This window comes from Alligator sinensis, unplaced genomic scaffold, assembly GCF_000455745.1.
Source record: "Alligator sinensis unplaced genomic scaffold, ASM45574v1 scaffold406_2, whole genome shotgun sequence".
Taxonomy (NCBI): Eukaryota; Metazoa; Chordata; order Crocodylia; family Alligatoridae; genus Alligator; species Alligator sinensis.
The window spans coordinates 1,028,631-1,043,800 of record NW_005842543.1 but is presented as its reverse complement, the minus strand read 5'-3'; the positions used below and the strand labels follow the sequence as shown (position 1 = coordinate 1,043,800).

Here is a 15,170-nt window from a genome sequence, read left to right as displayed (position 1 = left end):
GCACCCATGCGTGCACACGCGTGCCCCATCCCAGCAGGTCAGTCTGTGGGGGAGGGAAGGCGGGGGTGGGGGCCAGATTGAGGCCCCCGCGGTGAGAGAGAGTGCTGTAGAGGTGGGAGCAGGGGTAAGTTGAATGGGGCCCTGCCACTGTGTGCACCCTGGTGGAGGCCCCAGAGAGGCACATGCCCCCCTCTCTGTGCATGGCAGAGGCAGCTATTGTTGCAGGCTGGGCTTTGCGCCCTGAGCCCTGCTGCAGCCCTCCCGAGAGCAGCCCAACGCTGCTTGCGTCCAGTCGCTGGGTAGGCAAGGGACGTACACAGCGGCAAGGCGTGCATCGGGCTGCTCCTGGGCAGCCCAGCAGCAGGACACAGGTTTCGGGCTGCTCCTGGGCAGGCTGAAGCAGGGCTTGAGACGCAAAGCCCAGTCCACAACGGTAGCTGCCTCTGTGCACAGATGGAGGGGCACGTTGCCTTCCCCCCCCAAACAGGGTAGCCTAGGTGGCTGTAGCAGTGGGGAGGGAGGGAGGAAGTGGGGCTGGAGCAGGGGCAGGCCCTGCATGGCAGGGCGGGACAGAGCCTCAAGTGGCTCGTCCGGAGGGGAGGGCACGGGGGGCATGTGCCCTTGGATCTGCACGCCGGTGGGGTTGGGGGCCGCTGCAGGCTGGGGCTGGGCTCTTCCCGGTGGCACTGGGAGCAGGGCTGTACAGGGGGCTCTGGGCACCCGAAAATTTGCCATAGCTCGCCCCCCTCCCAGCGCCGCCACTGCTCAGCCTGAGCACGGCCCAGCCCCGCCCGGTGCCATGAAAAGCACGGTGCTCCCTTCCCCTTCTCTCGTCCCCTCCCACCCAGGATCTGTGCTGGGGCTGGAAAGCAGAACCATGGCTTCATGGCAGTCGCTGTGTTGCACAGTGCTGGGAGGGGGGGGCTACGGTGAATTTTCAGGTGCCTGCAGCCCCCTGTGTAGTCGCACTGCCTGGCACACCCCGGTCTCAGTCCACAGGGGCAACTGGCCCGGCCGGCATGTAGATCTGGGGGCACAAGCCCCCTGTGCCCTCCTGGGCTGCGTGCACCCCTTTCCTGTGGCTCCATCCCATGCCCCTGCTCCAGCCCCACTCCCTCCCTCCCTGCCATTGGGGGAGGGGGAGCAAGTCAAGGCCTCAGTGGTGAGGGAGGAAGTAAGGCTAGGGCTGGAGCCTCAATCTGCCCCCCCCACCTCTTCTCCCACAGACTTACCAGCTGGGGGGGCATGCTCCCAAATAATTTTTTCTCCTTCTGCCTCAGTCTGCCCCCCACTTCCCTCCCCACAGACTTGCCTGCGGGAATCGTGGTGATGGCAGCACACAGTAGATCTTGGGGATGACCTAATCAGCGACCTAATGATTGAAGGGAAGCTGGGTGACAGTGACCATGAGCCAATCACCTTCACCATCCGCCGTAAAGCTGGCAAATCAGTCAGTAATACAGAACTCCTCGACTTCAGGAAAGCTGACTTCGACAAACTCAGGGGCCTGGTCAGTGAGGCCCTAAAGGGCCACAACCCAAAGGGGAGGGGAGTTCAGGACAAGTGGTTGCTCCTCAAGGTTGCGATTGAGGATGTGCAAGCAAAGTCTATCCCGTCTTGGAGGAAAGGCAGCAAAAGGGCACAGCAGCCCCCTTGCCTCTCCAGGGAACTAGTGGACCTCCTGCGTCTTAAAAGGAAGACCTACAAAGGATGGAGGACTGGAACCACCACCAAGGAGGAATACTCTGCTCTGGTCTGGACCTGCAGAGAGCAAACCAGGAAAGCCAAGGCTGTGATGGAACTCCAGCTAGCTACAAATATCAAGGACAATAAAAAGTCCTTTTTTAGATAGTGTGGGGAGACGGAGGAAAAACAAGGGCAACGTTGGACCCCTGCTAAACCAGATGGGACAACTGGCAACCAAGGCCCAGGAAAAAGCAAACTTCCTAAATGGGTACTTTGCGTCAGATTTTCACCAGTCCCACGGGACAACCCTGCCCACTGCGGGACAGGGAGGCCCAGGTGAGGGAGATTCCTTACCATCCATCAAAGCTGACCTTGTGAAGGAACACCTTGACAGGCTGGATACTTTCAAGTCAGCCGACCCTGACTGTTTACACCCAAGGGTACTCAAAGAGCTGGTGGACATCATAGCTCAGCTCCTGCCACGGATCTTTGAGAACTCCTGGTGCTCTGGTGAAGTGCCTGTGATTGGAAGAAGGCCAATGTCGTGCCTATCTACAAAAAAGGGAGGAAAGTGGATCCGGCAAACTACAGACCCATCAGCCTGACCTCTATCGTGGGGAAGGTCTTGGAAAAGATTATCAAAGAGGCCATCCTATACAGGCTAACTGACAGCAATATCCTGAGGGATACCCAGCACGGGTTTGTTGCAGGTAGGTCTTGCCTGACCAATCTCATTTCCTTTTACGACCAGGTGATCTATCACCTAGACAAGGGGGAAGAGATTGATGTCGTATATCTTGACTTAAAAAAAGCCTTCGATCTGGTATCCCATGATCACCTCTTGGCAAAACTGGCTAACTGCTGCCTCGACCTCGCCATGATCTGCTGGCTGGGGAATTGGCTCTGCGGTAGATCCCAGAGGGGTGGTGGTTGACGGAAGTCAATCGTCATGGTGCCCTGTGACCAGTGGGGTCCCTCAGGGCTCTGTCCTAAGGCCTATACTGTTTAACATCTTCATCAATGATGTAGACATTGATGGCAGAAGCAGACTGGCCAAGTTTGCCAACGACGCCAAACTCTGGGGTAAAGCATCCACACCTGAGGACAGGAGGGCAATCCAGGCAGATCTTGACAGGCTCATGAAATGGGCAGATGAGAACTTGATGGTGTTCAACACCGAAAAATGCAAGGTTCTCCACCTTGGGAGGAAAAACCTGCAGCATCCTTATAGGCTTGGCAGTGCTACGCTGGTTAGCACTACGAAAGGAACTTGGGGGTCATGATTGACCACAAGATGAACATGAGCCTTCAGTGTGATGCTGCGACTAGCAAAGTGAGCAAAACGCTGGCTTGCATCCATAGATGCTTCTCAAGCAAATCCCGGGACATCATTCTCCCATTGTACTCGGCTTTGGTGAGGCCGCAGCTGGAGTACTACGTCCACTTTTGGGCTCCACAATTCAAAAAGGATGTGGAGAAGCTTGAGAGATTGCAGAGGAGAGCCACGCGCATGATCAGAGGTCAGGATAACAGACCTTATGACAAAAGGCTGAAAGCCATTGGACTCTTCGGCCTGGAAAAGCACAGGCTCAGGGGTGATCTGGTGGCCACCTATAGGTTTATTAAGGGTGTTCATCAGGATTTGGGGGAACATCTGTTCACCAAAGTGCCCCAAGGGATGACAAGATTGAATGGTCACAAATTCCTCCGCGACTGTTTCAGGCTGGACATAAGAAAGAACTTCTTTACTGTCCGAGCCCCCAAGGTTTGGAATAGACTGCCGCCGGAGGTGGTTCAAGCACTTACTTTGAAGGCCTTCAAGACACTTTTGGATGTTTAGCTTGCTGGGATCCTGTGATCCCTGCTGACTTCCTGCCCCTGGGCAGGGGGCTGGACTCTGATCCTCCGGGGTCCCTTCCAGCCTGAATGTCTATGAAATCTTGGGTTGCTTTTAAATGCCAAAGGTGATCTACATAAAAAGGTTGGAGACCACTTGGCTAGACACTGCTTTCCAAGCTGCCAGGCTGCATTCCTAGCTATGTGTATGCATGTGGCTTTGTTTGCGCATGCACACAGCATTTATCAGTGACAGTATTGGCCACATTACCCAAAAAAAAGCTGATTGCCAATTAATGTCAATTTTCCTTTTATCAGTGCCAATACAATATGGACCAATATATCGGTGCACCTGTATACTGAAGTGTGGTTAAGCCAAAGGCCCCAAAGCCTGTCTGAGTGAGTGTATTGTGAACCTTTGCAGATGTAACAACTAGCTTGGTTAGCAAAGTAAAGAAAGCCATTGACATGTTTAATAAAGCATAATTAAACAAAGTACAAGGCCTGAAAGCTTAAAATATTAGCAGTAGTAATTGGTGTAACCAAACGTATTAAATGTTATTTTGCTATTATTTTGCTACAATAGATGTATTTTTGTTAAAATGCTTAGATGATTTGTTTAAAAAAAAAAAAGTCTGTTACAGAAGACGAGAAAGTAGGGTAAAGAAGTAACAGGCCAGTGTTAAACAGCATTCCCCAATGGGAAAACAAGAGATAAGAAATCCTTCCTTATACTTTCCCAAGGACATAAACCCAACTAACTGACACCTTCCAAGTCCACAAGAGATGTGGTTCAATCCAGTTCTAAAAGCTTCAGCGTTTCAGTAAAACAAAAATGTAAATAAACCAATCAGTGATCATTTATTAAAATATTAAAACCAGCCAATTATAAATATTAGGCATAGGGTAAAAAACCTCAGACTTCTCTGAAGCTCAGCAAAACCACTCAGGTGCCCAAGGGAACAAAGAAAACTGATCAGCGGACCTGTTTTTTCCCTTGAATCCAAGGCTACACTAGCACCGTGTTAATTGATATGCGCACCGTATTTCACAGTGTATAGATTGACCCATGGCATTCCGATTTGAAAAGTAAAGATTTTCATAGGTACGGTGTATAAGTTTGGGGCCAGGTTCGGCTGGCACAACCCAATCCCCTGTGAGTGGCGCTGCCTGGGCCACACCAGCTGAGCGCCAAACCCAGCCACATCCACTGTGAGCGGCACCATGCTGGGCGCTCAGCAAGACCACTCACAGCAGACAGGGCCTGGCTAAGCTGGCGTGGTCCCATCCCCTGTGAGTCGTGCACCCCTGGCCCTGTCCCTGACCCAGTCCACGGCGAGCAACATCAGGCTCGCAGGAGATGGGGCTGCATTAGCCAAGTGCTAAGCTGGCTTTGTCTGCTGTGAGCGGCACTGCTGAGCCTGCTGCCGCTCACAGGGAATGGGGCTGGGCTTAGTGCTTGGTTAGTACAGCCTCATCCCTGCAAGCGGTGCTGGGCTTGGTGTTTGGCTGGTGTGGACCCATCCTCTGTGAGCGGCACTGGTGCGGTCCAGGCAGCACCACTTGTAGGGGATGGAGCTGCGCCAGCTGAGCACCGAGCAAAACCCCATCCCCGGTCCCATCCCCTGCAAACGGTGCTGGTGCATCCTCATCCCCTGCAAGTGGCGCTGTGTGGGCTGCACCAGTGTCGCTCACAGGATGGGGTTGCACCAGTCAAGCACTGAGCCCAGTGCTGCTCGCAGGGTGATATGGTATACAAGTCAAGGTTGAATTTTAAGGGTTAAAAATTGGGTTTCAAATCTTGACTTGTACACTGTGAAATATGGTAAGTCTTTTCTATTGTGTAGTATCTTAAAGTTTTTGAGTTGTGACTGGAATGGTCTCACTGGTCATCAGTCTCCTGTCACCCACAATTAAACTTAAATTTAAAAATTTAAATTTTAAATTAAATTTGTTTAACACAAATGAGACATTAAAAGAGGAGGAAAAAACTAGCATGAGGAAGAGTGTTAAACTCAGTGATGTGTCCAGCATTCAGCTTAGGTAATTATTAGAGCTGTGTGAAGCTTCAGTAGCCGATTCGATTCAGAGGAGATTCGGCCCAATTAGGCAGACGAATATCCAAACTGGGAGACCCATTAAAAGGTCTGAATCGAATCGGAAGCCTCTGAATCAATTCTGAGAGATTCAGAAGGTTTGCCGCAAATAGAAACTGAGAAGAGGGAGGCGAATGGGGTGATTTTCCATATATGGAAAAGACTGGGGGGAGGGGGGCGGGAAAGACTGCCCTGATATCTGTAACTGGCCAGTGACTGCGATCTTTCTCTGAGTTCCCTTCCAATCAGTGCTCTGGGGGGAGGGATGTAGAAACAACATATAAAGCTGTGTTTGAGGTGCACTTTCACAGAAACCCCTGTGCCTATCTCCTTGAAACTTGGCAAGGGGCTACGATCCCTGCTGTTTTCATCTGAATCTGCAAAAAAAAAAATGAATTGACGCCAGATCTCTGAATCAGCCAAATTGAATCGGGACAGTAATTCGAATCACCAAATTGAATCACTGTCTCTCCTGTATCGGCCGAATCCAGATCCAAAGCGAATACTTGCTGCTTCACACAGGCCTAATAATTATACTCTGCATGTGTAAACTCTCTAATGTTTCAAAGGGTACATTTTCTTGACATTTGGTTTGATACTGCACCTTTGAAGTCAGTGGAAGTTTGTGTAAAACTTCTGTAGAATCAAAATTAGGCCCAAGTTGTCCTACACTGCTGCATTCTGCTACCTTTCATTTTAGATGTACCTGAATTTCAGTGCTGGATGACATTTAAGTTCTATATAACTGTACTGTCTTAACAAGTAGCTCTTTGATATGTGTATGTGCCGTGTCTCCTCCCTTCCCCTTCCCAATAACGTATTTTGATTTCTGGGAGATTACATGCATTCACACATCCAAAGATAAACCTGGCCCTAAATTTATAGTTTCATCATACAGAGCCTTAGTTAATTATTAATTGTAGTAGTAGTATTGTTGAAATAATACTGTAGTAGTGTTCTGGAATTACTAGTAAAATTACAACTTTGAATTGTCAGAAGATTACACGTTTTGGCAACATGGATTCCCTTGTCTCTTCTCAGGATGTAGTTACTCACATGTGGGAAAAGAAATTCCTTAGTTTATTGTGGACACAGGTTAAATTCGCCATTTAAAAACCCGTAACTGTTTCTGCCCCATAGTAGACAAATTATGATAGGATTTTGTTTTTGGTGTTTTTCTCCTGTCATTTTTCATATCTTGAAAATAACCCCTTTTTATCACTAGAGGCTTGATCCCTACCAGTAGCTTGGCACAAGCAGACTGCTTATAGCATCAAGCATTTGCCAGACTAAATTAGCATAGGCACTGGAGATGCTTGCATGGAGCCCCTTGCAGGCACAGGGCCTGAAGCTGGAAAAAACTGTTTTGCCACTTAATACAGATGCTCTTTTATTTTCCTGTTCAGATTATAAAGCCACAGCTGTTCTAAATTCAAGAAAGCGCTCCATAAACTTCACTTTCAGAGAAAATGCTTTGTTTGTAGTGCAGTTTGTAAAATCAAACTTATTCTAATTTTCATTTAACTTGTTTGTATTCGCTTCTTATTTTTCAGGGTTCTTTGAAAAATCCTTAGTGGTCTTGACAATGTTACAACTGACATAAATTAGCCAGTGGCTCAGAATGATGGATTCCCAGAAGACTGGAAATGGTTTGCAAGTGATTGGACAAGGGACTGATATAGGGATATCCACACTCCACATGGTGGGGTATTTGGGAAAAGTCAGTTGAAACTTGTTTTTCATGTGTGCAAAGTTCATGTTTTCTCTTATTTTTGAGAGACTATAATTTGGTCTTGTTTGCAAAATGAACTGCTTTATAAAATTGTTTTTCCACGGAAATCTTATACTAAAGGCGAAAGATTGTTCTACTGTACTTAAAATTCAAAGAAGTCATTATATTTATTGCCAGCTCTGTTCTTGAAAGTGTTTGATCTAATCAAGTCACCAATTTGTGATTTGTCTATGAGAATTCAGAGTTTGTGTTCACTGGCAGTTAACCTTTTTGTTCATTGCAAATAAAACAAATGCCATTTCAACCTGTACTCTTTTAAATAAAATCATTTCATGAAGTTTATTCTATTTAAATCACAATCAAGGAGACCAATTAATTTAGAAAACCATACACTGTATTTGTATTTTATTTGCTATGATCAAATTCTAAACTGTCATGGTTAACTTCTAAATACATAGTGTAAACAATATATAAAACATGCATCTTGTTTTCTGTGTTGTCATTTATGTCTTGCATGTGAAAAATAACATTTAAAATGCATATGCTGGTATCACTGGTTTTTGTTTTTGGTTTTTTTAGGATTATAATTTTGGGAGTACAACTTCAGATAAGTACTGTCCAGCCTGCAAAGAGAAGGGCCAGATACGAGGTTTACGGACCTACCGCATTAACTTTCAAGAGTCCATTTTTCTATGTGAAAATCCACAGGTAGTGCCTAAATTTGGTCTGTTGAATCTATTTATTTATTTTTTGCAATTCTACTTCCCTAGCCTATCATTTGGCATCTTTTAAATCACAGATAGGCAATTATTTGGGCCTGAGGGCCACATGGGAAATTTTGATGAGCTGTCTGAGCTGGGTCAACACTCCCCCCACAACTTGTCAAAACTCCATATGGGGCTACAGGTGGGCAGGGAGCAGTGTTCAGGAGTGGGAGGGATGGGCAAGGCTGGTATCACGGGTTTGGGTCATGGGGTGGTGACAGCCGGGGAGGCTGCTTGGGTGCTAGGTCCCAGGAGCCTGCCATTGGTGCAGCGGGTATGCGCAGCAGAGCTCACCCGGGCACTGTGGTCTGTTCTGCCCTTGCAGCACTCCTTCCCTTGCTGCATTGTGCTGTGTAGCTTCCTGTGGGGCTGTTCCCAATGTGGCTGCAGCCAGCTGGGTGCTGCTCTGCTCCCCCCACCTCTAGTGGCAGCTCCTACTCTGGTCCCTGTTGCACTGTGCCACTCCCAGCAGGTGGCTCCTGAACCAGCACGTGGGGAACTGGTTTCAGCTCCCGGTTGCCTTCCATTGGAAGACGGCTGGGAGCTGGAGCCCCACACACTGGGTCAGGAGCTGCCCAACTGAAGCTGCTCACCTGGAGTGGTGCAGTGCAGTCTGGTAGGGGCAAAATAACAAGCAGAAGCCGACATTGGAGGTGGGAAGAGTAGAGTGGCATCCAGCTGCAGCTGCACTGGGAACAGCCCTGCCTTAAGATGCACATGTGGGCTGGGCCATGGGTGCCAGCAGGAACCAAGTGCAGCCTGCCCCAGTGTGAGTGGCCCCAGCTGGATCCAGTCACTTGGCAGGTTAGACCACGGGCTATGTTTTGCCCAGCCTTGCCCTCCCTAAGGCAGGCTTTTACGAGCCTCTATGCTGAGTGACTATAAAAAAGAGCGGTCAGAAAAAAGGCTGGTATGCCTATACATATACATGTATTTATTTACCTATTTATATATTTATTACATTTATGTGCTCCTGCCCGTCCTAAAAAAGGCTCAGGGTGTCTTCCAGTAAAAAAAACCCCAAAATAATTTTATAAAAGCAGATAAAATATTTAAAAGAAATAAGAGGTACAAGGGATATAACAGAAATTCCCCAAACAGTGTGCTGACTTAGGCAGATGTTTAGTGATCAGAATTAAGTCAAAAGGTCTTGCAGTGCTTCCAGAAGATGTCCAGGTTCAGACTCTGGTGGGCAGAATAGAGGAGCTACTACCAAGATTTACCAAAGGGGACTAAGAATGCTGTGTTTTTGCTGCTTGGTGCAGCAGTTCTTGCACAATGTTGCTGTCTAGGCATAAGTTAGTAAACTACCGTATTCACCTGAATTTAAGACAACCCCCCCCAATCATTAGGTTCTCTACTTGAAAAGTTTAACAATTTGTTATAATTTTCCATGTATACATTCTAATTATTGGAGTGTCTTAAATTTAGTCTTGCCGTGGGGAGGCAGTAGCAGGTAAAGGGGGGAGCAAGGCATATGGTACATGTGGGTGAGTCATTTGCCCCCATGCTAATTACCTTTTGGCTTTAGCCCAGCTACAGACCACGGCATGGAGTACACTGTCACTTTGGCCCCTGAACCACAGTTACAGCAATGGCAGCTCCTGTAAATGTCCAAACTTTCAAGATACTGGGTTTCTTTTAACTATAACCTTAGTTAACTTTCTGTGCTGCTTAATATTTGGGGGTCTTTGCTTTTAAACACACTTTTATGTTCTCCTGAGAATTTATACCCTTATGCTACCTGAATTATTCTTATACTTTAAGGAAGGTGTGTCAAACTCACCTGTCCCCCTGGGTCAGATGAGGAGTGCAGGCCAGGACTACAGGTTGGATTGGGCCTACAGGCCAGCCTATGTATCGGATCTAGCATGCAGGAGCAATGCAGTGCAGGTGCCATATACAGCATGTACCCCAGACTGGCCCCATATGCTGCCTGCTGTATGTAGCACCTGGAACAGTCCAGAGTGTCAGACTGTCAGATCCAGCACGTAGGGCCATGCGAGGCCAGTATGGACCCTATCCAGACTGGCCCCAAATACGGTGTGCAGTGCTGGTCCAGTGTAGGCACTGCTTGCAGCGCACACCTTGGACCAGCCCCGTGCACCTTGTGCAGCGCATGACCCCGACTGGCCCTGCATGCCTTGTGCATTCCCCAGTTCCAGCCCCATGTTGTAGGCAGTGTATACCAGATGGGCTCTGTGTGCAGTGCACAGGGTCAAGGCTTGGGCTAGCGTGTGCTGGATGTGGCAGGCAAGGCCAGTCTGAGATGCACAGGCAGCATTGCAGTTGAATGCTAGGGCTCTGTGGGCCAGATGCAGCCCACAGGCTGTATTTTTGACACTCCTGTTTTAAGGTAAGTTTCATGTGTCAGGGTTTCTGTTTTTCTTTTTAAAAAGCCTATTAGTCTGGGAGAATAAAGGGCTGGAAGACATTTCTCTTTGTTCCAGGAGATTGGATTGGAGATTGGGGTGTGAGAGGAGATCCTATGGAGATCTGTTTGAAGGGTTGGAGAGAGCTAGAGAAAGAGGAAAAAATGTACCAGCTCTCACTATTAATGGAAGTAACTTCCATTAGTGCCCATTATTGTCATTTGTAAGCTAAATGGATAATGTGCATTTCAGTCATCTCTGATTTGTATATAACTTTTAGTAATGTGTCAAAGAGCAAGAGATCTGAGTTCTGTTTGAACTGCATGGTTTGTATTTCCAGTTGTTATAAGATGCTGTCTGGATTTCTGTAATCTTTCCTATTTCTACAGTCTTTTTTTTCTTCCTTTCAGTGCATCTATCCTCTGGGCTATAAACCTCTTGACAGCATAATAATGACTTGTGATTCAGCAAATCATCAAACTCCAGGTATTCGGAGAAAAAGGAAATGCTTTGAAACCAGTCCTATAACTTCTCCCATTAGATCATGTTCAAAACAGGCAAGAACTACCAACTTGAAGGACACTGAACAGACTTCAGACACTGATCTTGTTATCAACTACAGTGGAAATAATTTATATAGGACTCTAATTGATGCATCACAGGATGATCAGCAGACATCAGATGGGACAGTTGAGACCTTGGAGCAGAAAGTGGGCTTGGAAGCAGCTATTGCTGTCAGTGGTTCTCAAGAAAGTCATATTGAGGTCTCTAACTCCAGAACACAACTTCTGCCAAATTCTGAACTCTGTCCAATAAAATCTGAAATACTGTTTGAAGATGATAAATCTGCATTGCTTGTAACGCCTTTGTGTCTTCAGTGGAGGAATGTATATGCTCTCTGTTGGTTAAATTGTATCCTGTCAGCACTGGTACACTTGGAAGTGTTAAAGATTGTGGTGACTAGAGCATGCACTGAAGAAGAATCTGTCCTCCAGAGACTCTTGACAAAATATAGTAAAGCAACTGCACTCTTGGAAAACTGCCAAAGTAGCGAGCTAAAAAGTGAGTAAATTTTATGTTCCTATTTCTTTTGACATTAGAATACTTGAATGTACAAGAATATTGATACAAGAGCATGGAGAAATTCAGTAGTGTGTGCAGAAGTCTGTTCCCTTCTGTTTCAGATTGCCAAGGCTGAGCTGATACTTTGCAATAGAATTCAAGATAAAGATGTAATTTCCCAGGGCAGATTCTCAGTAACAGGTGAAAACATTTTCTGAGTCACTAGAAGAAAGTGGGGGGATGGGAGGGATGGTACCTCTTTCCTCAGCACTGATTAGGCCTCATCTCAAGTACTGTGTGCAGTTTTGGGCTCCACATTTTAGAAAGGACATGGAGAAGTTAAAATGGTCCAGAAGCAGATGACCTAAAATTAAAAGGGCTTGAATGGGAAGCCATATCAGAACAGTTTGAAGCAAATAGGCATGTTCAGCCTGTGAACAACATGCTTCAAAGGGGACATGATAGCAGCTTTCAATCTGAATGGTTTCCATAAAGAAGAGGGGGAGCACTTTTTTCTCTCACTGCAGAGAGCAGGATACAAGTAATAGCTTGAAGTTGTAGCAAAGTAGGTTTAAATTGAATATCAGGAGAAACTTCTTCACAGTTAGAACAGCAAGGCAGTGAAATAGACTGTCGATGGAAGTTCTGCAATCTCCATCATTGTGGGTCTTCAAGAGAAGGTTGGATAAGTATTAGTCAGGTATGATCTAGGAGTAGCTGTCCTTATGCTATGCTGTGGGTATTTCCCATGCTTCTGGGCTTTGCCATGTGAGACAAGGAAAGAGTTTTTCTTCCCTTCCTCTTGTGTCAGAGGTTTCTTGTAGGTTTAAATACCTTCCTCAGAATCCCTGAGAGTTGGCTGCAATCAGGGCTGAGGATTTTAACTGGGGTATGCCAGTGCTCCTTCTGGGGATAAAACCTGGAGGTTTGTGGCTAGAGACCCCTCCACTTAGGGTCAGATTGATCACCACATTTGGGGTCAGAAAGGAATTTTACCTTTGGTCAGATTAGTATGGACTGGGGAGGTTTGCCTTCCTCTGTAGCAGGGGGCTTGGCCCTCTTTGTATCATGAGTGTATATTAGCAACCTTTGCAGCAGTCGGGCACTGAACACTGTTGCTGTCCCCCTCTCCCCCTGCTCTGTGGAGCAAGTTAGGGTGCCTTGTAGTTGTGTGACATTTGTTTATTTTATGGTTTTATTAATATGTTAGACAAAGATTTGTATGGGATGGTCTGAATAGGGATGAACCTGTTTCAGGCTAGAGGTTGAACTAAGTGATGACCTCTGGAGTTCTGTTCCATCGCTACTTTTCTGCAGTTTTGTGAAATGTTTTCTCAAGACAGATGTGTACGTTTTTGGGGTTTTTTTAAGTGGATTGAAAATTCAATGTTTCATTGATGCATTTTGTTCTGGTACAAACAAGATGAATTCAGATCATTTATGTAAATAGGGTTTTTTTTGTTTTGTTTTGTTTGTTCCTAGTTAACTTTCCTAGTTCCTAGTGTACTTCCTTTTCTTCACTGAAGACTTACGTTCTAATATAGCTATATATCTATTTTAATGAATAGTTGACCTTCACACACACATTTAGAAGTATGGCCTTAGAATCATAGAAAATCTAGGTTGGAAGGGACTTCAGGAGATCAACCAGTCCAACCCTCTGCTCAAAGCAGGACCAGCCCCAACTAGATCATCCTAGGCAAGGCTTTGTCGGGTCAGCTCTTAAAGATGTCCAAGGATGGAGATTTCACGGTCTCTCTGAATAACATGTTCCAGTGCTTTATTATCCTCCTCATGAGCATTTATTTCCTAACATATAACCTAAACTTCCATTGATGCAACTTAAGACCATTGCTCCTTGTTCTGTCATCTGCCACCACTGAAAACAGTCTAGCTCCATCCTCCTTGTAACTATCCTTCAGGTAGTTGAAGGCTGCTATTAAATTCCCCCCCAGTCTTCTCTTGTGCAGATTAAATAAGCCGGGCACCACTTTCCCGTATCCAGGTATCTCCACTTCTCCGCACCGCCGGCTTCACGTGTGGCCAGCTGGCAGCCCCCAGCCGCCCGCCGCTCCCCCCCCCCCCCCCCCCCCACATGAGGCATCGGCACTGAGTGTATAGATGGCAGTGGGGGCGGCCACCGCCATGCGCAAGCTCCCCACACCGCTGCTGCGCACTGGGGAGGGGGTGCTGATGGCTAGCCACATGCGAAGCCGGTGGCACAGAAAAGCTGTGCCTGGCGGCAGCACGGAATATATGCTTGGCGGCCACATACAAGCTCCCTGCACTGCCAGCTCTGCGTCTGGCTGTCTGTCAGCACATGGCACACCCCACACACATACACACTGCGTCCAGAAGGGGGGTACTCAGCTTAAAAAAGGTTAAGAACCCCTACATCTTTTCTGTAGTGGAAAGTCCAAAACTAAACACAGTACTCCAGATGTGGCCACACCAGTGACAAATAGAGGGGGAGTATCACTTCCCTCAATCTGCTGGCAACACTCCTACCAATGCCATTAGTCTTCTGTGCAACAAGAGCACACTGACTCATTCAGTTTATTGTCCACTGGAACCCCTAGGTCCTTTCTGCAGAGCTGCTGCCCAGCCAGTCAGCTCTCAGCCTGTAGCAGTGCATGGGATTGTTCCATCCTAAGTGCAGGACTTTGCACTTGTCCTTGTTGAACTTCATCATGAGAGTATTTTTGGTCCAATCCTCCAATTCGTTGAGATCTCTCTGAATCCGAACCCTACTGTCCAGCTGTGCTATTCCCCCCCGCCCCGCTTGGTGTCATCTAGAAACTTGCTGAGGGTGCACTTTATCCCAGCTTCTACGTTGTTGATGAAGATGCTGAACAAAATCGACCCCAGGACCAACCCCTGGGGTGGGTACTCCACTTGATACCAGCTGCCAACCAAACATGCAGCCATTAATTACTATCCTTTGAACCTGACAATCCAGCCAGTATTCTGTCTACTTTACAATCCATTCCTCCAACCCATACTTTTAGCTTGCTTGTGATTTAATGTTGTGGGAGACCCTATCAAAAGCCTTGCTAAAGTCCCTACATCCACAGAGGTACTCATTTCATCATAGAAGGATGGTCAGGCATGATTTGCCTCTGGTGAATCTGTGTTGACCATTCCTGGTGACTTTCTTCTCCTCCAAGTGCTTAGAAATGGATTTCTTGAAAACCTGTTCCATGGTTTTTCCAGGGACTGAGGCGAGGCTCACTGTTCTGTAATTCCCCAGATCCTCCTCCTCCTCTCTTCAAGATAGACACTGTATTTGTCCTTGCCCCATCATCCGAGACCTCTCCCAACTGCCATGAGTTTTCAAAGATAATGGCCAGCGGCTCTGCAGTTGAATCAGCCAGCACCCTTGGGTGCATTGCATCTGGCCCCATGGACTTGTACCCATCCAACTTTTCCATATAGACCCTAACCTGTTCTTTCACCACAGTGGGCTGCTTACTTCCTCCCCAAACTGTGCTGCCAGGTGCAGTAGTCCAAGAGCTGACCTTACCTGTGAAGTCTGAGGTAAAAAAGACACTGAGTACTTAAGCCTTTCTGCATGATCTGTCACTAGGTTGCCTCCCCCATTCAGTAAGGGACCCACTCTTTC

At 47.1% G+C, this 15,170-nt stretch overlaps 1 protein-coding gene across 2 annotated transcripts in view; it reads left to right on the top strand.

Annotated features, from left to right (window-relative positions):
- Positions 1–15,170, top strand: part of USPL1 (ubiquitin specific peptidase like 1) — a 38,089-nt gene that overhangs the window by 5,176 nt on the left and 17,743 nt on the right. The window contains exons 2-4 of one of the 2 annotated variants that reach the window (XM_025213630.1): positions 7,172–7,338; positions 7,930–8,058; positions 10,897–11,548. In XM_025213630.1, the coding sequence (XP_025069415.1) occupies positions 7,240–7,338; positions 7,930–8,058; positions 10,897–11,548 (880 nt within the window). In that variant the 5' untranslated portion in view covers positions 7,172–7,239. The remainder of the gene's footprint in view (positions 1–7,171; positions 7,339–7,929; positions 8,059–10,896; positions 11,549–15,170) is intronic. The other variant, XM_025213631.1, reaches the window with a different exon arrangement.